At 40.8% G+C, this 24,106-nt stretch overlaps 1 protein-coding gene across 2 annotated transcripts in view; it reads left to right on the top strand.

Moving 5' to 3' along the window:
* The window catches only part of PPEF1 (protein phosphatase with EF-hand domain 1), a 109,219-nt gene that overhangs the window by 43,244 nt on the left and 41,869 nt on the right, over positions 1–24,106 (top strand). For both annotated transcript variants that reach the window (XM_047843808.1, XM_047843809.1), the window contains 3 exons: positions 1,960–2,123; positions 11,231–11,345; positions 14,931–14,977. In XM_047843808.1, the coding sequence (XP_047699764.1) occupies positions 1,960–2,123; positions 11,231–11,345; positions 14,931–14,977 (326 nt within the window). The remainder of the gene's footprint in view (positions 1–1,959; positions 2,124–11,230; positions 11,346–14,930; positions 14,978–24,106) is intronic.

The raw sequence follows: 24,106 nt of genomic DNA on the forward strand, positions 1-24,106 counted from the left end.
ATTTTAATGACTGGAATGGATGCAATTGGCTTGATGTGCCAGCTGATGAGAAAGGGGGAGTGGACAGAGCATAGGTGAAGGCAGTGATTGGGAAAAGAAAATCGTTTCATGCTTGTACTTCACACAGTTGGGTTTACTCAATAAGTCAGTTATAAGATAATCTAGTGAGGCTGGTGGGGCTCTTTTTATTTTTCCTTGTTGTTGTTGTTTGCCCAAGAGGAGCCCGATATTTCCGTGTATAGAGTTAGGAAGATTTCTCTCTGAGAATGGAGAGGTACGATGGTTAAGACGGTTAACTGGAGTATTTAGGCTTTACTGCTTGCAGAGTGGAATCTGAGATAAAATTTACCAAGCTCCTCTGCGTTTCTAATTTTCAAACATAAAATGGAATAATTAAGTTATTCTCAAATCTCAAATCAAATCCAAATGAGAAAAATACCCTGTGCTGGGCCACACTGAAGACAGACATTATTATTCCTAAATTTAACTTCTTATAAAACATCATCAACCACCACCAAAGAAGTATTGGAGTATACAATAACTTAGTAAGCGTGTTTAAGTTACCAAATATGACTTATTTTAGAAAAATGTTTTCAACTTTAGTTCTTAACTGTAATCTCTCAGCATAAACGGATCGTGGAAAAAAAAAATGTATTCTATTTACATCAGCTAACGTCACACCTGCCAAACATGTCCACTCTAAATATTCAAAAATATAGAAACTTCTTGCACAGAACTTCTGATTGATGGGCTTGGTAGCAATTCAATGCTCATGAGTTGAAGTGTACATCGTCATCTTCTATAGCGGTTATCTATTAAGGAAATAATACTGTGTGTTAAACAACCACAATAGCTCGGTGGCAGGTTAAGAGACATTTCTTTTTGCCCACAAATCTACAGGTTATCTGAGTGCTTCTCCTGATCTTGGCAGGCTTGATTTGGTGGTTTTTCTCAGGTCTTGGCTAGAATTCACTCATGTATTCGGAGATCAGCTGGCTAGTGACTGATCTAGGATGGCCTTGACTGGGGTGACTCCGTTTTGCTCCCCATAGTCTTGGAGCTTTCATTAGACTAGCTTGGGCTTTTTGGTAGTCGCATGGGTTCAAAAGAGAGAACATGGAAGCACGCAAGGCTTGTAGACTTTGGTGAGAGTAACTGCAAATCACGTGCAAAAGAGCAAGTCTAGGAGTTGGGATGGACAATTGGAGTCACTTTTGCAATCAGTCTATACCGTATCCCCTTTCATCTTTCTCCACCTGAATTGGCCAGATTTCTGTACTTGGGCTGGCTATTTCATAGGCAGTCTAGCAAGAAAGGGACTCTGAGTCTCAGCCCCTACTGATAGGGGCAGTGCAGACAATCTGTTAACGTAGAAATGTGTCTCTGAATGAGAGGCCCTTTTGGGTATTTCTGCCTGCGGTTCGTCATCTAACTCTATTTGCTTTGTTAACAAGAAGAAAAAAAATCACACCAAAAAAATCTGTTTCTATCTGAAGAGAGAAACAAATCGATTACAGCCAGGTAAAGTTTGAAGTGTTTCACGGGAAAAACTGAATATTGCAGTTTAATTTTCTGTAGATCATGAATAGCACAGATGTTTGAATCAAATACAACGCACTGTTATGTTTTCAGCCCTATTTGTAAAAATCCAAGATGTAAGAGTGGGCAAAAAAGGTAGAGGTAGTTTCAGAGCATCAGAGTACCTCGGCTGACCAGTTTTCCCTGTGTTTCTCCTTTTCCTCTCCACCAATCAACTCACTGCTTTGATACAGTATCCACTCAGGAAGGGAGGAGGGTGATTCATGTGAATATACCTAATGATCTGAGAACAGATCCTTCCTCATGGTTATATGTGAGATATCTTGGTATTCATAACATGTAGCACAGTGCCTTACACAGGCTCGATATTCAACAAGGTATTGATTGAATTTAAGTATGGTAATGTCTTTCCTTTTCCAGAAATAGTTGCTCGACTTTTCGGTAGCACCCTCCAGGACTACAAGGATAGACAGGACTATGTCGCATTTGTAGACGTCCCAAACTCCTATAACGGTCCTCGACTGCAGTTTCCTCTCACCTTTACTGATATTGACTTACTTGTTGACGCCTTCAAGCAACAACAGGCAAGTGGAAGCAGATACCGCCCTGATTCTTGTACATAACATGTGCTCAGTGACCATCCGTTGAATGAACGGATGAAAATACTGCAGCAGAAATGCGTTCTCTTGGGGAAAAGCTTCATACTGAGTTATCCTCTGCTTTGCTTCACCTATTAAACCGAAGTCTCCTCGGATGTACAGAAATCTCCTATCTATAGGCTCACTGCATTCCCTTTTTTTCTTTTTCTGAGCTATAATTCATATGTCATAGAATGCATCATTTTAAGGTGAGTGGTTTAAGGGTGAGGGGATGGGCAAAATGGGCGAAAGGGACTGGGAGATCCAGGCTTTCAGTTATGGAGTAAGTCGTGAGGATAAAAGCTACAGCCTAGGGAATATAATCAATGGTGTTGTAATGGTGTTGTATGGTGACAGATGGTAACTACACTTGGGAGCACAGGGTAACGTGTAGACTTGTCGAATCACTGTCCTACACCTCAAACTAATGTAACATTGTGTGTCAACAATTCTTCAATTAAAAATAAAGTGTACAATTCAGAGATTGTTAGTATATTCACAAAACTGCACAACCCTCACCAATATCTGATTCCGGAACATTTTTGTCACCTCACAAAGAAATGCCATACCCATTCCCATTCCCTTCTCCTTCACCCCTGGCAATCGCTAGTCTAGTTTCTGTCTCTGGGGATTTGTCTCTCTCGGACATTTCATACAAATGGAATTGCGTAATATGTAGCCGCTTGGGTCTGGCTTTTTCACTTAGCGTGTTTTTAAGGTACATTCATGTCCATTCATGTCATAGCATGTTTAACTGCTCCTTTATTGCTATGCATGTTATGTGGATATATATATTCGGTTATATGGATATACCACATTTCATTTATTCATTTGTCACTGATGGACATTGGGATTTTTTTCTACCTTTTGGCTCTCATGAAGGAACATTCACTTACAGGGCGGCTGGGTGGCTCAGTTGGTTAAGCGCCGACTTCGGCTCAGGTCACGATCTCACTGTTTGTGAGTTCGAGCCCCGCGTCGGGCTCTGTGCTGACAGCTTGGAGCCTGGACCCTGCTTCAGATTCTGTGTCTCCCTCTCTCTCTCTGCCTCTCCTCCACTTATACTCTGTCTCTCTCTCTCTCTCTCAAAAAATAAACGTGAAGAAATTAAAAATAAACAAATATTCACTTACAAGTTTTTGTATAAACATGTTTTCAGTTCTGTTGAGTATATGTGCCTAGGAGTAGAACTGCTTGGTCATATGGTAACTCTGTTTAACTTTCTGAGGAATCGCTACGCTCTTTTCCACAGTGGCTGTGCCATTTTACCTTCCCACCAGTGACGTGGGAGGGTTCCAATTTTTTCACATTTTTTGCCAACACTTGTTATTTGCTTTTGTTTATTCTTTTTAATTTTATTTCTATTATGGCCATCCTAGTTGTGTGTTAAGTGGTATCTCATTGTGGTTTTGATTTGCATTTCCCCAATGACTGAAGATGTTTAGCATTTTTTCTTGTTTACTGGACATTTGCACACATTCTTTGGAGGAGTGTCTATTCATATCTTTTGCCCATTTTAAAATCATGTTATTTGTCTTTTTATTATTGAGTTATTAGAGTTCTTTATATATTCTGGATACAAATCCCTTATCCGATATATGGTTTGAAAATTTTGTTTCATTCTGTAGGTTGTCTTTTCTCTTTCTTGATAATGTCCTTTGATTCACGAAAGTTTCTAATTTGATGAAGTCCAATTTATCTATTTTTTTCTTTGGTTGTTTGTGCTTTTGGTGTTATATTTAAGAAGCCATGGCCAGATCCAAGGTCATGAAAATTTACCCCTTCTATTTCCTTTTAAGAATTTTATAGTTTTAGCTCTACATTTAGTTCATGAAACATTTTCAGTTACTTTCTGTATATGGCATGAGGTAGGGGGCCAACCTCATTCTCTGCATGTGCACATGCAGTTGTCCCAGCACCTTTTTTTGAAGAGTGTGTTCCTTCCCCGCACTGAGTGGTCTTGATACCCTCATTGAGAACTAGTAGACCTTAGATGTGTTGTTTTATGTCTGGACTCCCAATTCGATTCCATTTGTGTATGTGTCTGTCCTTATGCCACTACCACATTGTCTTGATTTCTGTAACTTTGTAGTAAGTTTTGAAATCAGGAGCTATGAATCTTTCAATTTAGTTCTTTTTCAATAGGATTTTGGCATTTGGGTTCCCTTGCAGTGAACTTGAGGATTGGCGTTTCCATTTCTGCAAAGAAAGCTCATTGGGATTTTGGTAGGGGCTGCATTGAATCCGTGAATCACGTTGGTTAGTATTACCATCATGCCAATATTAAGTCTTCCACCTCATAAACACAGGATGTGTTTCCATTTGTTTAGGTTATCTTTGATTGCTTTCAGCCATGTTTTCTAGTTTTCAGCGCACAAGTGTTTCACTACCTTAAATGTATTCCTTGGTATTTTATTCTTTTGATTACTGTTGTGAAAAGGGATTGCTTTCTTAATTCCCTTTTGGATTGCTCATTGTTGGTATATAGAAAGAGAACTGGTTTTGTGGGTTGAGCTTTTACTCTGCCACTTTGCTTTGCTGAATTCATTTATTAGCTCTGGTAGTTCGTGTGTGTGTGTATTTTGAAATAATCCATCTACGGGATCGTGTCATTTGAGAGTAGAGATAGCTTTAGTTGTTCCTTTTTGATTTAGATGCCATTTCTCTCTCTCTCTCTCTCTCTCTCTCTCTCTCTCTCTTTCTCTCTCTCTTTTTCCTAATTGCTCTGGCTAGAACTTTCAGTACAATGTTGAATAGCAGTGGTGAGGGCAGGCATGCTCGTCTTATTCTTGATCTTAGTGGGAAAGCTTTCGGTCTTTTACCATTGAGTTTGATGCTAGTTGTGGGTTTTTCATAGATGCCTTTCATCACGTTGAAGTTTTCTTCTATTCCTGGTTTTCTGAGTGGCTTTATCATAAAAAGCTGTTAGATGTTGTCACATACCTTGTCTGCATCAATTGAAAGGATCATGTGTTTTTTCCTTCACTCTATTAATGTGTGTTATTACACTGATTAATTTTGTGTCTGTGTTGAACCGCCTTGTATTCCTGAAATAAATCCCACTGGGTCAAGGTCAATGATTCTTTTTAAAATTTTGTTGGGGTTTGTTTGCTGCTATTTTGTTGAGGTTTTTTGCATTTTGTTCATAAGGGATATTGGTATGTAGTTTCTTGTGGTGTCTTTATCTGGCTTTGATATCAGGATAGTATTGGCCTTCTAGAATGAGTTAGGAATTGTGTCTTCTCCCTCAGTGTTTTGGAAGAGTTTTAGAAGGATTGGTGTTAAAGCTTTAAATGTTCAGTAGAGTTTACCAGTGAAGCTGCCCTTGGACTTTTCTTTGCTAGGATGTTTGATCACTGATTCAATCTCTACTTGTCCTAGATCTGTTCAGATTTTCTATTTCTTCTTGAATCAGTTTTGGGAATTTGTGTGTTTCCAGGAATTTGTCCATTTCATCTAATGTATCTAATTTGGTAGTGTATAACTATTCATAATATTCTCTTATCGTTCTTTTTGTTTCTTTAAGGTTGGTGGTAACGTCCTCACTTTCATGTCTGATTATAGTTATTTGCATTTCCTCTCTTTGTTTTTCTTTGTCGTTCCAGCTGAAGGTTTGTCAATTTTGTTGATATTCTCAAAGAACCAACTTTGGGTTTTGTTGATTCTCTCTATTGTTTTCCTGTTATTTATTTCATTTATCTGAACTCTAATCCTTATTTTCTTCCTCTGCTAGCTTTTGGTTTAGTTTATTCTTCCTTTTCTAGTTCCTTAGTGTCAAGTTAGGCTTTTCATTTGAGAACTTTCTTTTTTTTAATGTAAATTTCTCTCTGAGCATTGCTTTTGCTGCCATCCCATACATTTTGGTGTGTTGCGTTTTCATTTCTGTTCATCTCAAAGTGGTTTCTCATATCCTTTATGATTTCTTCTTTGACCCATCGACTGTTTGAGTATGTTGTTTAGGGGCACCTGGCTGGCTCAGTTGGTTAAGCGTCCAACTCTTGATTTCAGCTCAGGTCATAGTTTCATGGTTTGTGAGACCGAGCCCTGCATCAGGCTCTGCGCTGACAGCATGGGCCCTACTTGGGATTCTCTCTCTCTGCCCCTCCCCTGCTCTCTCTCTCGAAAAGAAATAAATAAACATTAAAAAAGGAGTATGTTGTTTAATTTCTACGTATTTGTGAATTTTTCAGTTTTCCTTCTGTTACCGATTTCAAGTTTTATTCCATTGTGTTCAGAGAAGATATTTTACATGATCCCAATCTTTTTAAATTTATCGAGACTTGTTTTGCGGCCTAACATCTGGTCTATCCTAGAGAATGTTCCATGTGCTCTTGTTAAAAAATGTGTAGCCTGCTCTTGTTGAGTGGGGTGTTCTTTTATTTTGTCTTCAGCTTGTGTTGACAGAGATTTCCTTGAACACCAGGCACCAGAGATAGAACGAGAGAGAGAGAGAGAGAAAGAGAGAGGCAAGATGGCCTCTGTGTTGGTACACTCCTTCACTACTTAGCTAGACTGTTTACAAACCTGTTTTAGCCTTTACTTCCTGCTTGCACTGCCTTTTTTAAGTTGCCTTCTTTTTGATTCGTTTTGATTTGTCGGGCTGCTGTAAACGTTGTTAACCAAAGTTCTGTGAAGGTTGATTCTGACAGTTTTTTGGCTTGAGTTTTCAGTGTTTCTATGGAGGGATAGGACCTGGGAGCTACCTATTCCCTTAGTTTCTCTGACATTACCCCCAAACCCTCATTTCTTAGGTTAGGACCCTGCGGGCATACCCCAGGAGTAAGGGTGAACTAGAAGTAGACTGATTGTATAGGGATTGAAGCAAAACTTTGAATCATCTAATTCCTGAAATTGAATTGAGATTATCCTAGATAGCTGGTGTTCCTAGCCACCTGCCAAAAGAAAAAGTAAATCCTCTCTAGAAGAAAGTTGGCCTCAAATTATTTCTTCAAGTTTTCATGTACAATGTCCAGAGCTTTATACAAATATTAACTTTATACAAATATGCCCACAAGGCATAGGGGGATACAAGATTCATGACAGAAAGCGGAGGCAAACAACAAACGATGGAAAAGGACCAATATTTTGATAATGGCATTATCGGACTCAGAGTTGAAAATAAATATGCCTAATATGTTCAAGGAGATAAAAGATGTGACAAAAATCCAAGGATCTATAACAGAAAAGATCAATAATTCTGACTTTATAAAAATGAAAAAAATTATGTTGTTAAGGGAAGAATCAAAGTTTCAAGGTAAAGTACAGTGTGCTCCCATTTGTAAATATATATATACTTTTAAAAATTAAGATAAAATTCACATAACATAAGATAGATCATTTTAACTATTTTTAAGTGTGCAATTTAGCAGTTTTTAGTTTATTCAACATGTTGTGAAGCCATTACCACTACCTAGTTCCAGAACATTTCATCACCCCAAAACAAAACCCTGTACCCATCAAGCAGTCACTTCCCATTCCCTCTTCTTCCTAGCCCCTGGTAACCACTAATTTACCTTCTGTCTCTACAAATTTGCCTAATCTGGACATCTCATACAAATGGAATCATATAACATGTGGCCTTTTGTATATGGCTTCCACTTGGCAAAATGTTTTCAAGGTACATCCATGTTTTAGCATGTGTCAGTTTCTTATTCCTATTTTCAGTTGAATAACATTCCTTTGTGTGAATATACCCCACGTTTTATTTGAGGGATTATATATTTATAGAAAAGAATATATCATAACATATATTAATATTGCCTACTCACATCTGGTTATATTAATTTTTATATGCCTGCAAACACATAGAATATGTTCTGGAAAGATATTCAAGACACTCTTAACATAGGCTGTTTTTAGGGACTGGTCCATGGAAGAAGGAAAATTACTTTTCAGTTATACTCTTTTTTATTATTTAACTTTTTATTTCAACTAAAAAATTGAACTTTTTTCATTTGAAAACTTACTCTTTCATAAAAATAAACATCCTTTAAAAGTAATATTTTCCTACTTCAATATCTCTAAAATAATATGAATATTTTAAGTTGCTGTTTACTCTATCTTTGTAAATGTGGAAACCAACATGTAAGTTAACTCTTTTGAGTAATATTGTAACTGTAAACACAATTATAATGTTTCTGAAAGACAGCATTGTAAGCAACTACTGATATTAGACAAGTGATGTTAGCCAGTTGAAAATGGGCCCAGGGGCCCCTGGCTGGCTCAGTCCATAGAGTGTGTGACTCTTGATCTCGGGGTTGTGAATTTGAGTTCCAGGTTGGGTGTTGAGATTACTTAAAACAAACAAGCAAAACAAACAAACAAACAAACAAAAAAACTACTAATAAAAAAGGTAAAAAAAAAAAAAGTTGTTTTTTTTTTTAAAAGGCCCCAGAAAGACTTTTTTAATATTAGGATCTTTCTGTCGTAGCATATTCTCAATGTTTTTTCACTAAAACAAAACAAAACAAAACAAAACTGCCTTTTCAGACAGCGCTTACTCTTAATGCTGCAAATAGACCAGAAAATCTGCAGTGGCAAGTTAAGTGCAACGTTGGGAATCAATAGACTAAATGTGCAAACTGAAATAAGTCATTGGTTTAAGGTGTTTTGCCTGTTCCTCAAAATTTCCTTAAAATGTGGCTAAGGGAAAGTTGACATTCAAGATTTGACTCAAGTTGTGTATTGAATGGATTTCGAATGCTTTTGTGGAGAAGATCTTTAGCAGTTTATTAGGTCTTGGAGAGGCAGGAAATATAGGTCTCTCCACTAATCTCCATCCAGGGCGAATTTCTCTTTCCTTCTGATTCTCATATTGCCTAAAATCCTGATCCGTGTCCTTAAAAAATATATTTGATCATCAAAATTGTCCAAACTTAAGTCATGTTTTGGGGGGCCTGGGTTAGAAAATAGTTTTAGTATTTTAATAGCTCTGCAAATAGAAATTTTAAGACACTGAGCCAGATTGTTCCAAGGGAATAAAGGATTCCATCTGTTCTGAATCCCATATCCAAAGCGGTATCCGAACAATATGTAGATATGACCCCTCTCTCAGCCTTTAATAATCTAAACCAGTGCTGTCCAGGAGAAATATAATGTGAGCCACATACATAATTTAAAATGTTCCAGTAGTCACATTAAAAAAGTAAAAACATACTGGGTGTAGAGATTATTTTTAAAAATGAACTTCATAGGGGTGCCCGGGTGGTTCGGTCGGATAAGCGTCTGAGTTCGGCTCAGGTCATGATCTCACAGCTTGTGGGTTCGAGCTCCACATTGGGCTCTGTGCTGGCAGCTCAAAGCCTGCAGCCTGCTTCGGATTCTGTGTCTCCCTCTCTGTCTGCCCCTGCCTCACTCACACTTGCGCGCTCTCTCTCTCTCTCTCAAAAATAAAAAAGCTTTTAAAAAATTTTAATAAAAAAATTACAAAATAAACTTAAAACTGTAAAATAAGTGAAAAAAACTTTTAAAATTTATTTAATCCAACATATGGAATTATTATCATTTTAATATGTACTCATGTTAAAAGTGGTTAAGGAGACATTTTACTTTTTTTTTTTCTTATAAGTCTTTGAAATCCAGTGTGTATTTTGTACTCACAGCACATGTCAATTTCAGCTAGCCCCATTTCAAGCGGTACAAACAGTCCTTTCCCATGAAGTGGTGTTAGCATCTGTTCAGTTTGTATCGGCTATATTACTTTGGGGATTATGTATTTGGAATATTTTATAATTTAAAAAAGAGAGAGAGTATAACATACTCGATTTAAAACAAACAAACAAAAAAAGCCCAGTGGATGTTGTATGGAAACCACTTTGACAATAAATTTCATGTGAAAAAAAAAAAAAAAAAGCCCAGTGGAGAAAGCGGAGTAAATCTGTCCAAAACAATGATGTCATCAGCACTGTAATTGGAGGAGAGCAATTGGATGAACAGTCATAATAGGAGATAATCCAAATGGTTTATTTGGGTTTGGAATATGTTTTGTATTTAGACTAGTATATAAATGCACTTGCTGTTCTGTAAACTCTCCCTTCTGTGTACCCAACATTGGGCCACACCTGGGATTCTTGGCTCAGGGGTTTCTTGGGGCTGCTCTGGCTGCCTTGTGAGATCTGGGAACCCAGCGCCACCACCAGGTTGCCATCCCAGGTGGCAGGATGTCCCAAAGAAATGCAAAGCAGCCCATCTTGCACACTCTCTCTCTCTTTCTCTCTCCTTTCCCTCCTTCTCTGTTATTTATTCATTTTTGTCTGCATGTTTCCCTGGGGCAAGGGACTCTTTTTTCTTCCCTTTCACTTCTTTTGGGCCCTAAGGACCAAGAATAATCACAGATGTTCTGTGAATGGGTGATGTCAGTTAAGAACATGAAAGTAGGGGTGTCCGGGTGGCTCCGTCAGTTGAGCATCAGACTTCAGCTCAGGGCATGATCTCGTGGTTCGTGGCTTGAAACCCCGCATCAGGCTCACTGGTGTCAGCTCAGAGCCCTCTTTGGATCCTCTGTTCCCCTGTCTCTCTGTCCCTCTCCTGCTTGCACGTGTTCTCACTTGCTCTCTCTCTCTCAAAGATAAATAAAAACATTTTAAAAAACCCATGAAAGTACAAATGTCTTAGGAGCCATTCATTCATTCAGTTTGCAGATATCTAGTGAGGGCTTATTATATGCCAGACACAGTGCTAGAATAATCTTTTTGAGAATAATTTTTTTTAATTTTTTTAATGTTTATTTTTGAGACAGAGGGAGACAGAGCATGAGCAGGGGAGGGGCAGAGAGGGAGGAAGACAGAATCCGAAGCAGGCTCCAGGCTCCGAGCTGTCAGCGCCGAGCCCTATTCGGGGCTCGAACTCACGAACCGCGAGGTCATGACCTGAGCCGAAGTCGGACGCTTCACCGACTAAGCCACCCAGGCGCCCCCTTTTGAGAATAATTTAGAGATTATCCTGCAATATAGCTTCCAGAAATGTGCTCATATGCTCCACCTTTATAGCTTTCTACGTAGTCATGCTTTTCTTGCTAGTTCATTATATATTTTTCCTCTGCCTCACCCTCACAGATACTTCATGCTCGTTACGTCTTAGAGGTGCTATTTGAAACCAAGAAAGTCCTGAAGCAAATGCCGAACTTCACTCACGTAAAAACCTCTCCTTCCAAAGAGATAACAATCTGTGGTAAGTTTCAGGGCAGAGCTGCCAAATTAATATTTAGGAGCGCCTTGGTTCTACATCATTTGCTTAACTCGAAAACCGTGTAAATTGGACTGTATTAAGGGAAAAGTGTTAATATAGAGTGATCTATCATGATAATACTGTTCCCCGTCTTGTCTTTGTTTTGCATACCAGCTGGCAGGAATTAATTATGTGAGAAATTAAAGAACTCAGGGCTTTTTATAAAGGCAGGCAGCATTTTAATACGGAAAACCACCCATGGGTGGAATAAGCCTTCCTTGCCCTCCGTCTAGCTCTCATTATCTTTGTTCCATATTACTTTTCCTAGGTGGGCCACTATGTGCCGCTTAGGCTGGGAGGCGAAAAGCCCCAGGCAGGGTGGAGATGCAACTCTTCTCTGCCCTTGGCTGCTGTTTTAGATTTTTCCAACTGGTCTCTGCAGCTTTCAGAAGAGTGGGAATGTCCTAGAAATCTGTTCCTTGTTCTTCTAAATAACAAGGCTGGAGATTTTGTTATCATATAGGCCAGCCTGGCAGGATATTGCTTCAAGAAACAGTACACATTGAAATTCAACACAGTTGGTGCTCAGCAGGCTTGCAACTGTTTGAGAATGGGGTGCGTGGAAGGAACAGCAGTTCCCTTAACTTCTAATTAGGCCTTTAGGTTACAAAGCAGTGATTGTTATTTTCCAAATCAAAGTGTAGCCTGTGTTTCTTTTACCGTGTCAGGTAGAAGCGGATTTGACAATCGAGGGAAACCATTTCCATTTCTAGCATCTGACAGTGGTGAGAGCGACCTGACTCGGGCTTCTGAAGCATCTTTAATGACGCAGTTCGAACCTGATGAGGCCAACGCATCTCTGCCTAACAGACGATGCGTCTCAGCAGTGGGCGCCTTTTATTCAAAGCCTCACCGGCTCTGATTTTTCACAGAGATTAAGAATCTGAGGCCACGCAGCTCAGGAAGCCGTGCCGACCCATGGAGCTTGTGGGGCCAGGGCTGTATATGCTACCAGAGTGTATGGAATAAGCTTAACAGAACACGAGATCTGCTCCCACGTGTTTCCAGTATACCCCCAGTTGCCACTGCAAATTTATCTTTGGGTAAAAGGATCTAGAAGACGTGAATTAATTACAGGGCAAGGGAGTCCTGGAATCCCACAGTGTAAGAACTGAATGGTTCTTACTGAGACTAGCCTGTCACTTGTTCTTGTGGATGAAATTGAGGTGCAGAGAGGAAAGTGTATCGCCTTCCCTGCATTTCTTTCTTTCTTTCTTCCTTTCTTCCTTCTTTCTTTCTTTCTTTCTTTCTTTCTTTCTTTCTTTCTTCTTCTCTTGTAAAGATTTTATTTTTAAGGAATCTTTACATCCAGCACGGGGCTCAAACTTACAACCCCGAGATCAAGAGTCCCATGCTACACGGACCAAGCCAGCCAGGCGCCCCTCCTTCCCTGAATTTCCATGTGGGGACTCTCCCCCACCACCCGCAAGCTCACTCAGCTAGTTAGTGGCAGAGTCAGAAGAAAAAATCAGGTCCTCTGCATCCCAGGTTAGAGGCAGCCCCATATCTCCTATCACACATCTCTCTGATGGTTCATTTTCCATCAGGAGACAAAGACTAGGGAATGGATTGATTGGACAGTTTATTCACTTAAAGATCTCCACGTCTTGGGCATTTGTTTCCAGACGTTTTTCCGTGTCGCACCACTGCTGGAGGGAGCACCTTAGCATAAGATTTATTATTTTCGGTCCTTAGAGCCCTATTGAACTTAGATAAATCTGGTCATCATTCAAAACTCAAAACTGGGGCTGTCTTTTCAAAAACTTCTTCTGTTGAAGACGGTACTAGGAAAGGGAGAGAAAGTAAGTGTGATGAAATTTTACCATTATTTTAGTGTCCAGATGCATTTATTTACACGAACATCTCAACACGCTACATTGTTCTCAATACACGTGCAATATAGAAGGTGTTTTAGTCTATAGTCATGCTATAAAGATAACCAGTTCTGCACTCATGTTTTTCTTTGCGGTGGAAGTTGCTCTCTGTGGCTGTCTTTCCGTGATACCTCATATTTTATCTATTGCTGTCCAACTAGAAGTTAAAAATATTTTTATAGCCTCAATTCCTAATATGCTGAAACCAGTTCATTTTTTATCATGCCAGCTGTGATAATTTTGTCTGCTCAAATCTTTGAAGGGCAAGTCCCCCTAAAGAAAATTAGGAAAATAAAATGATTTTTAAAATATATTTAATTGGTAAGTAAAAAGTCCTTCCACTTTTATTTCCTTAGAATTGGAATAAGATCATATGAAAGCAATGAGATTTAAGTATGCAGTAGCATTAATATGCTCTCAATATTATAGTCATTTTATAAATAAGTGCTGGTGACACAGGATTTTAATTATTCTCATAATTGGAGTCTTCCATTGCATATATTTGGCTAATTTTGGTTGTAGGATTTTAAGCAACCTGAGGAAAGGTATTTCTATATTAGATTCTATTTGGTAATCAAGTTGGATGCAAAGAATAAAAATTTATGATCAGAGCTTATGAAAGACAGATCTTTTACCTAGAAATAATTATCCAAATAGGGCTTTTGAATATTCACGTATTCACTCTTAATTTTTAATTAATATCTGCATATATTCATGTGGTGTCCTTTAGTTAGCTGTGTTTTATAAAGCCATGCTTTCATTTCTATTTCCTGTAACTGTCTCATCAAAAGGATGTCAACTCACAATTTTTTTTTTTTTAATTTGAGAAAGAGAGAGAGCACAAGTGGGAGAGAGTGGCACAGGGAGAGAGAGAATCTTAGGCTCCATGCTCAGTACAGAGCCTTGATGTGGGGCTCGATCCAATGACCCTGGGATCACGACCTGAGCCAAGATCAAGACTCGGACGCTCAACCAACTGAGCCCCCCAGGCGCCCCACAAGTCACAAGTTTTAAATTTTAGATGCTATTGCTCGAGCATATTCTTTAATACATGGCTTTAAAAAACTGTACATTTACCAATGAAATGTATTTATTGAGTGCCTATTATGCACCAGATACTATGAGAGGCATTGGGGATTTAATGCCGACTGATATATACTATCGCTGCTCTCCTAGAGATTACAGTGTGAACAATACAGAAGAATCGCGAAGAGCTTGAGTTTTGAGTAAAGTTGGGTGTGAATTCCAGCTCTGATCTTTGGTAGCTGGGTAATTTTGCACCGGGTAACTACTCTGAGCCTCCTTTGTAACCTAGGAATGGTGAAAACAATACCCATCTCATAGAGTGGTTGTGAGGATTGAACAGGATAATTCACGTAAACCCTTAATGCAGTGCTTGGCACAGAGTGAGCTAAGTGCTGCATAAATGGTAGGAGTGAACAGGTAATTGTAATATCAGATGCCGTCTCCCAGAGGAAAGGGGACAAAAAGAGAGCTATAAAAACAAATTGTTGAATTCATACCATCATGGGGAAAACCCCAGTGCCCTGAGAATGCTTGGAGTATATCAGCAGTATTTCTGTTTAAAAATTCTGTAACAAAATGGGCATTTTCTTGTTTCCTACTGAAGAGTGATTTTTCATTTGCACTGCAGGTGATTTGCATGGGAAACTGGATGACCTTCTTTTGATCTTCTATAAGGTAAATAATTATTTGGCTAAATAGTTGCATTTTTGCTGGGGGAGGAGAGTCCCAGGGCAGATAACAGTGTTAGTTTTATTAGGGATATGGATAGATTCAGATGTATGTAACGGTTTCTTTTTTTTTTTTTTTTTCATCGAAGAAGCCGAAATATTTGTAGAGGGATATCTTTTGGCTTTTTAACACGTATTTCACACAAATGTCTTTAAAAAAATTAACCTGGGTCTTTGTTCAATAGTACTGTTATCTGTATATCCATTACGATTTGCACCTGATTGTGTTTGTGGTCTTTATGACCTCAGAAATGTCTAGATGGCAGAGGATGCGGAGAGGAGCAATCCGTTTTGCGCACTGATTCACCATTGCTGAGCTCAGTTGCTTTTCCAGCGCTGTGACTCCTGTTCATTTGTTGGGGTTTGGTTGTGAGCCTACACAGAGGGCAGAGAGCAGCTTGGCTGGCATGGAATTTCTCTGCATCTTCGATCAGATTCATTTCTCTCTCTGAGCTAGCAATAACAAACCTGAATATTCGCTTCTGGGACAATGCGTGAAGAAAAGTGATCTTGAGGTGACCTCTGCCGTCATCTCTTTATCTTTTTGTTTGTTCATTTATTTTTGGTGGGGGGGGGGGGCGGAGAGAGAGAATCCCAAGCAGAGTCGGCACCACCAGCACAGAGCGTGACATGGGGCTCGAACTCATGAACTGTGAGATCATGACCTGAGCTGAAATCAAAAGTCGGATGCCCAACTCACGGAGCCACCCAGGTGCTCCCCTTTATCTCTCTTTTTGATCAATGTGTCAGTCCCTACAACTAGTGTGTGGAATAACTGGGCACAGCATAGGTGTCTCAGATGGTTGAAAGAACATACATTTTGATTATTATGATGGCCAATCATTTCTACTCTTTGGATACTGTGAGAGCTTAAGTAAGCCACGTAGCCTCTGTGAAACTCAATTTTTTTTTTTTTGGGGGCTGTAATATCCTTGAGCTGCCACCCCACAAAAGCTGTCTTGTGGATAGAATAACAGATTTTCAAAAGCATGTTTTAAAGTAATGAATTATGATAGAGATGCAAGGGTTTTTTTTTTTTTATTTCATTCGTTTGGAGTGGAGGCTTAGAAGGGAATGGAGAGGGCCAAACCAGGAGTGGATGAATGGAGCTGCTCTTAGGAGAAGATTCAGTTGAGACTGCAGGAGGCCTAAGCAAGGATCTAGAGCCTGATAGCTGGAGGGTGGGAGCAGAGGAAGTAGGAAGCTGCCCAGGAACTTAGGTTGGCGTCAGGAAGTCCACCCGAAGTGTTTCTGGTAGGGAGGTGAGGGTGCCGGTTAAAGAGCAATTCCCGAGATCAGTGACAGAACCCAAGCTGGGCAGGGAAGGAAGAGGAGTCAGGATGGGCCAGCCAACCGGGACAGATGGGTAGACTACAGGATTGGCATGCTTTCTGAGGGAGCAGACTGACGGGGCCAAGGGCCTTGGGAAGCAGGAAGGGTGGGAAGTTATATGAGGAGTAGTCCTAGGGGATGAGCACGTTCAAGGTGGAGTCCCGAATGCGGCCGGCCGAAGTGCGAGAAAGAGAATATTGGAGATGAGGAGGTCGGGGATGTGGAAATGGAAAGCGGGTGGGTTAAATGAGCTGACCACAGGACTGTGAGGTGAGGAGTGGGCAAGGAAGGCCAGTCAGAGGTCATGGACTAGAAAGGAGGAGAGGCTTTTACCTGAGGCTGGCAAAGTGTTGGTCTTGTAGCGCCTCTGAGGGGCACGTGAACCCTCCCCAGCTCCTGACCCTGAGGTATCCATCCTGTGGAGGAATGAGTCCTTTCCTTCCAGAGGGCTGCATGAGTCAGGAGTCCAGCAGCGTCCTTAAGGGAGGCCCAGATTTCCAGAGGGCGGTCTTCCCGAATGAGTTGAAGGCAGAGGAGAGTTTATCTACCATGAAACGGGGATTCTATGGGCCATATTGGAGCGCTGTGGCAGCGGAGGGAGAGTGGACTCGTGAGAGGACCCCAAGGAGTTGCACAGTTTGGGGAATGAGGTCCGTTTAACTCCATACGCGGCACCATATAAAACGTTCGGAGGTTCAGTCCTGCTATTGCTGACAGTGACGGTCGAAGGAAGGAAGAGGGGGCGGGAGGATATGGGACACAACCACAAGAGAAAATCTAGCGATTATGTTTTTAGAGGTTTGGGGAGATATATAAAAGGGAAAATAGTTGAGTAAAGTAAAAGAGAAAAAGGACTTCTGAGGCAGTTAGAAAAGCAAATTTCTTGAGAGGTAGTTGAAGATGTTAAGGTGTGATCAGGGCACGGACTCTGGCGTAGACAGATGAGAAAGGAGAAAATTGCCACGGGGTTCTTTAAATCTCTCAGCAGAGCGATATGGAACATAGGAAACTGGAAAGTGCTAACGTAAAGACTGAACAGGAGGAGGTGGGAGGCAAGAAGTACCATAAAAAGAACCGAAGGTGAAAATATAGCGTTCACATGAAAGCAAGAAGTATTTTGAGAGTTAACCAATGAGAGCGTTCCAGAAGTGCAGACTGAGAGCCCAGCAGTGAAAAGAGTAGGGCGGTCTCACTTGAGAGGGATTTGGGTAGAGGGAGGTGAGAGGGATGTTTGGAAAACAGAAGCCTGCAGGAGCCATGAATTTGAATCTCGTTAAGCGTGAGCGAGAAGCAGCTACGATGCATCTTGGATGTGGGATAAACCATGCACACGAGGATCTGGAAATTGCCTGGTTTGAGAGGGAAAACTGAGGGAAGGGCCACCGAGGACAGCAAGGTTCCACTCTAAGAAGCTTGAAAAGGTGCCGTGGTTAATGGTGTCGAGAAGGGCCTGGTAGGCGTCCCGAGTTGCAGGCCTGGAGATGAAAGGGCGGCCGCACAGAGATGTCTGAGGAAGCTCCTTCACAGGGTGCTGTCACTCGCGAAAGTCAGCATTTTCCCTGTTTCTGTCTCGTTTTTTGTCCGAAGTTTAAATGAGGACTGAGGGTAGGCTCGCAGGGGTGGAGTACGGTCTGCAACCAGGCACACAGACTACGGGGAAACGGTGTTTCTACCCGAATGCAGATGACGGTGCCGCCCGGCCTATCCGGAGGACGAGCTCCCGTGTCCTTGACTTACCTTTGCTTAACACTCCTATGGTCCCGGCCCCACAATGAAGGAAAAAGGGTCTCTGAGCTGTTGAAGTCGCTGTCACAAAGCCAGTGAACTTTCCTGAGCGGACGGGCCCCGGGCCCTCACTCAAAGACCTATGAACATATATCACTCCCATCCTGACACCTTCTTGGTCCAAGTTGGCCCGTGTGGCTTCCCACCCCACGGCCAATTAGGGAGGGGGAGGGGAAAGGCAGAAGTGAGAAACAAGGACAACAATGAAAAGCAGAGCTCTTAAATGGCACGGGAGATCTAGAACTGTTAGCACAAGGTCAGAAATATATGCAGGGAAGAGAGTTCCGTCCTTTTCAGCAGGACCTGAGGGGATGCTTAGATCGACAAGCCTGCATGGTCAAGAAAGTGTCGAGGGGCTCCGGCGTGCGCTCTGTTAAGAAGTAAAGAGAACAGACGGCACACTTTCCAAACCCTTAGTTAAAATGGTTAAAGTAATTTAAAAACGCATTTTAGTTTTTAAAGGAGTAAGCTTCAGTGATCTGGAAAATTCATCTCAGCAATGCTTACGGTATGAGTGAGTATCACTATGGGGTCTTAGGTATCGGAGGATGAAAGAACGTGAAAACAAAATAAAAGAAGATTAGTTGAGAGAAGCATAATGCGCCAGGAAAGAGATGAGGAGGCAAGAAAGAACATCTTACAAATAAGGCGAGAGAAGGGGAGGTGGGGGGTGGGTTTCCCTGGTGGCCTCAGATACAAGGGTGGCTGCGCAGGGATTACAGCTGGTGTTAACTCTGACCCGAGCAATCTCTCGATTGCTTCAGGCAATGGTAGAGTTTCGGTGATGGTGGCCGATGCTCACTGCAATGTTCACAGCATCAGCAATGTGCTTTTGATTCCTGGTTACACGTAATGCCCTGCGCGGTGCTTTCCTCCGGTTCATTCATAGGAGCGCGCAGGACTGAGTCACCTCAGTGTAAGCCACGGGCTCTCTCTGTCTTCTATTTAGAAGCAGCTGGTGACCGTGCTTTAATTGATCCCTGTTTAATTTATGGTTTAATTAATTTATTAAAATTAGCAACTTATGGATTATTTGATTTATCCAAATGTATTTTGTTCAGATTTTGACTGAACTTGAATCGCAGAGGATAGTTTGGCAAAATACTCCCGTTGGAGATTTTTGGAGCTGTAAATCACTACGGTTTATATTATGCTCCGATTCCTCTCAGCCCCAAAGAGAAACCGGGAAACCCCCAGGCTTTGAATGAAGGCAAAATTGTTACTCATCTTTCAGTTGACGTCTTGCTAGGCAATTTCTTCCTTGTCGGCTCTTTCATGTGGTTTAGGGTGAGTAGGCTGCAGGCCAGGGCTGGCCCAAGGCCAACCAAAGGCATACCATACAGTGTAGGATCCCTGAGGTGCCTTGCTATGTCACTCTTTTCATCCAAGTGGTTGGTTTGGTTCAAGACTTGTATCGTTATAACCAATCCTACACGAAAGCGAGCCTATCCGCTAATTTATTCATTTAATAAACTTTTGTCTGATCCTTGCAGTGTTCAAGGCACTATATAAAAACTGAGAAGACACAAAGACAAATATGCAGTCTATTCCTTTCACGTGTATTTATTAAACACCGGGTATGAATGAAGTACTCTGCTAAGGGTTGGCAGTGTGGTCTGATTACGGTGCAGTTTTTAGCCCCAGAGACCTTACAGTTCAGTGGTGAAGGTCAACTGATGAAAAGACAGGACAGTTCAGGGTGGGATGTATTAGTGACTGGGATTTAGGCACTTGCTAAATTACTGAAGTTCCTTGAACGGACTGTCTTGAATGTCACCTCCTCCGATGGGATTCATACCAGTGATTGTTTTCGATTATTGGTTTTGAGATTTGGGTTTCTTTCCTATTCGGTCGTCCTTAAAAATTTTGCCATGGAGCACCTTAAGACTAAGCTAGACATTTTCAGCTGCAATCCTATCCGGGTTTGAAAAGAATTCTTTCCTCTGGATGCCACATTGTAACAGACCTTTGCTAAAAGGGCATCTCAACATTATATGGCTTCAAATATCATCAAGTGAAGCAATTTACATGGCATTAGTTAGGTTTATTTTTAGATTTTATTTTCTGAAAAGGTTAATTTTAATCAGCCACTTTTGCTTAATTAGAGTGACCGATTTGAAATACTTCATTCAGAGCCTTAATTAGCCTTGCTAAAATTACGAGACTTTTCCTCACTGAATGGAAAGCTTGGAATTTTAGATCAAGTATTGGCAAATTAGTTTGCTAAATTGCTGCTGTGAGTGGAGACCTCCTGAAGCGGAAAAAGAGATGTTCGTGGACAGAGAGAAGCGAATTAACTCTTAACCCTGTGGATGTCACACTGATGCTGTCCATGCCACCTTGTAAAATGCTTCAGGAGGAAATAGGTGAGAATATAGGGAAACATCTTGTCTTTGTCTCCATTCCAGTTAATTAACTGTGGTCTGCTAGTGTCTCCCCTCCGGGTCATCTGAATGCTGTTCAGGGTTTGTAGTTGCCCTGGGTTTTCTGTATTTGTCAACTTCGTTTCCATGCCATAGACGATTTGTTGTATATTAGCTACAGAATAAGCCAGAGAGTTTGGTTTACTGGAACTGAGTGAAGGATGGGTTACAGCAGCAGTTTTTACTTCTTTGAAGGAAAACCAGACAAATCTCAGTAGTCGGAAGCCCAGACGTCCTAGAGAGTTTACGTACAGGGACACTTAGCTCCTCATCTTCGCATCGGTTTTCTAATTTCCTTGCTGTTCTAAGACAAAAATGTATGTGAACTCATATGTATAAAGTAATGTGACTAATACTGAACCAGTAGGACAGATCTTATACCTTCAAATAAACCTTGCCGTTTTTGAAGTGTCTGTTCTGAGAGGCTTAACATGTACAGGAGTTCAGTATACATTGAAGACGCCTTTTAGAGTCACTTTCAGAGACTGACATATTCTATTGAATGAACTTCATTATCGCAAATCTTAGCCTTTTGACAACATGTGTAATTTTTTGAAAAGGTTAAAACTCACTGGGTGTCAATGGTGCTGTATAAGGTGGATGACCTAGGTGACCATTACTATTTGGGGCTTAAAATTAGGTTTGGCTAAAGGAATTCATCATTCTTTGCTCATAGTAGAGGTGAAATACCTACAAAGTTTGGCCTAACTGGAGATGAGAAGTTTCTACTGCAAGAAAGTTTGTCATCCTAGTGGAAAACATGTTTGTTATCCAGATACAATCAATGTGATTTTAGGGGCACCTGGGTGGCTCAGTCAGGTGAGCATCTGACTCTTGATTTCAGCTCAGGTCATGATCCCAGGGCCGTGGGATCGAGCCCTGCATCGGGCTCTGCACTGAGCATGGAACTTAAGATTCTCTCTCTCCCTCTCTGGCTGCCCCTCCCCCACTCATGCATGTGCATGTGCACATGTGCTTGTGGTCTCTCTAAACAAAACTAAAAAATTAAAAATATAAATAAATATAATTTTAGACCACTAAATGCTTTTCTCATATTTTGGTATTAAGGTTATGCTGGTTTCATGAAGTGAATTGAAAAGATTTTCATCTTTTTCTGTGGTTTGGAATAATTAAAGGCCCTGGTTCTCAAACTTGACATTGTAGTCACCGAAGGGAATTGGAAAAAAAAAGTACTGAATGCGAGTCCTACTCTCAGACTCTGATAGACACTTGGGGACTTAAAAAAAACTTTTTAAAAAAGTCTTATTTATTTAAGTAATCTCTAATCTCTGTACCCAACATGGTGCTCCAACCCACAACCCAAGATCAAGAGTCCCACACTCCTCTGACTGAGCCAGCTGGGCGCCCCCACCCGGGGACTTTTAAAAATCCCTCAGGTGAATTCAGTGTGCACTCAAGGATGGGAATGAATCATTGGTTTAAATAACATTAAAACCATTTGCTCTTGAAAATGGAGATAGAGCTGGGGCGCCTGGGGCACTCAGTCGGTTGGGTGTCCCACTTCGGCTCAGGTCATGATCTCCCAGTCCATGGGTTCGAGCCCCGCGTCGGGCTCTGTGCTGACAGCTCAGAGCCTGGAGCCTGCTTCGGATTCTGTGTCTCCCTCTCTCTCCCCCCACCCCCACTCCTGCTCTGTCCTTCAAAAATAAAAACTAAAAAGAAAAAAGAACAGAAAATGGAGATACAGCTCTGCTATAAAGCCACAAGGAGATGCACTGTTCAAGTTTTTTACTTCTTTTGAATCATTTCTGATGGTTTCTTATTTTCAGAGAAATCTTCCATTTCTCTAGACTGTAAAAGTACATCATAGATGTCGGCATCATATTGTTTACATATATGTACTTCTTTTATCTACTTCTCTGTCTTTATGTCTTTTTTCTACTCTTTCATCTTTCATATTTTGTAATTCTCTCTTTTTTCACTCATCCTCTGTCAGGCTCAGGATGAGTATCAATATTATTGGTCTTTCAAAGAATCATCCTTTGGCTTTATGTATTTTTTTCTTTTTTGTTTGTTTTCTATTTCATTAATTTTAGCTTTTATCTTTATTTGATTGATTTTATTGTTCCTTTTCTAATTTCCTAAGATGAATAGTCTTTCATGTGCATCCTCTTTAATAATGAAGGCATTTAAGGTTACACATCTTTTCTAATGTTAGTTTTAATTGAGTCTTCGATTGAACTTGTAAGTTTGCTTTTAATTTTCTCTTTAATCTAATGCTTATTAACACTACAGTTTTTGATTTCCAAGGGTCTTAATTAAAGGAGCTAGAATTCTTGGAATCATATTTTTATTATTTATTTCAAATTTTATTGGATTATGACATGAGACTATATCCTATGACATATTTATTATTTTGAACTTATTCAGGATTTCTTTGAAATCATGCACATGATTAATTGTCATAAAGTGTCCTTAGACATATGAAGAATTAATTATACTCTCTACTTGTAGGATGTAAAGCTCTTCATATATCCATTTATTAAATTAAGTTCATTGATCAAATATTCAACATTTAAAAATGTTTATTGAGAGAGCGAAAGTGCGTGTGTGAGTGGGGGGAGGCGCAAGGAGAAGGGGGACAGAGGATCCAAAGCAGGCTCCGAGCTGACAGCAGAGAGCCCCATGTGGGGCTTGAACTCACGAACCATGAGATCATGACGTGAGCCAAAGTCTGATGCTTAACCAACTGAGCCACCCAGGTGCCCCTAAATATTCAATTTTCCCACATATTCAGTTTCTAATGTATCTGTCTAAATGTGTATGTTATATATTGCTGTGTAGCAAGCTACCCCAATACTTAGTTCATTAAAACTATAAACATTTAGTATTGCACAGTTTCTGTGGGTCAGAAATTTGAGTGCAGCTTAGCTGAATGGTTCTGGCTTAGGGTCTCTCGTGCGGTGGCAAGCTATAGGTTAGAGCTGAAGTCATCTGAAAGGTTGACTGGGGCTCAAGGACCCATTTCCAAGATTGCTAACTCACATGGCTGCAGGCACAGCATTTCAGCTCCTCACTGGCTATGGGCAAAAGAGCCACATGTGCCTTTCCACAGGGTATCTGAGTGTTCTCATGGCATAGCATCTGACTTTTCCTAGAGTGAGTGATGCAAAAGAGACAGCAGGAAGGAAGCTGTAGTGTCTTTTATGGCCTAGTCTCCAAAGCTGCACACCATCAGTCCTGCTTTTTTGCTTTTTTTCAATTCATAGAAGCAAATCACTAAATCCAACCCACATTCAAGAAGAGGGAAGTTAGCCTTCATCTTTTATTTTATTTTATTTTTTTTTAATTTTTTTTTTTAATTTTTTTTTTTCCAACATTTATTTATTTTTGGGACAGAGAGAGACAGAGCATGAACGGGGGAGGGGCAGAGAGAGAGGGAGACACAGAATCGGAAACAGGCTCCAGGCTCTGAGCCATCAGCCCAGAGCCTGACGCGGGGCTCGAACTCCCGGACCGCGAGATCGTGACCTGGCTGAAGTCGGACGCTCAACCGACTGCGCCACCCAGGCGCC

The sequence above is a fragment of the Prionailurus viverrinus genome, chromosome X (genome assembly GCF_022837055.1).
Source record: "Prionailurus viverrinus isolate Anna chromosome X, UM_Priviv_1.0, whole genome shotgun sequence".
Lineage (NCBI taxonomy): Eukaryota > Metazoa > Chordata > Mammalia > Carnivora > Felidae > Prionailurus > Prionailurus viverrinus.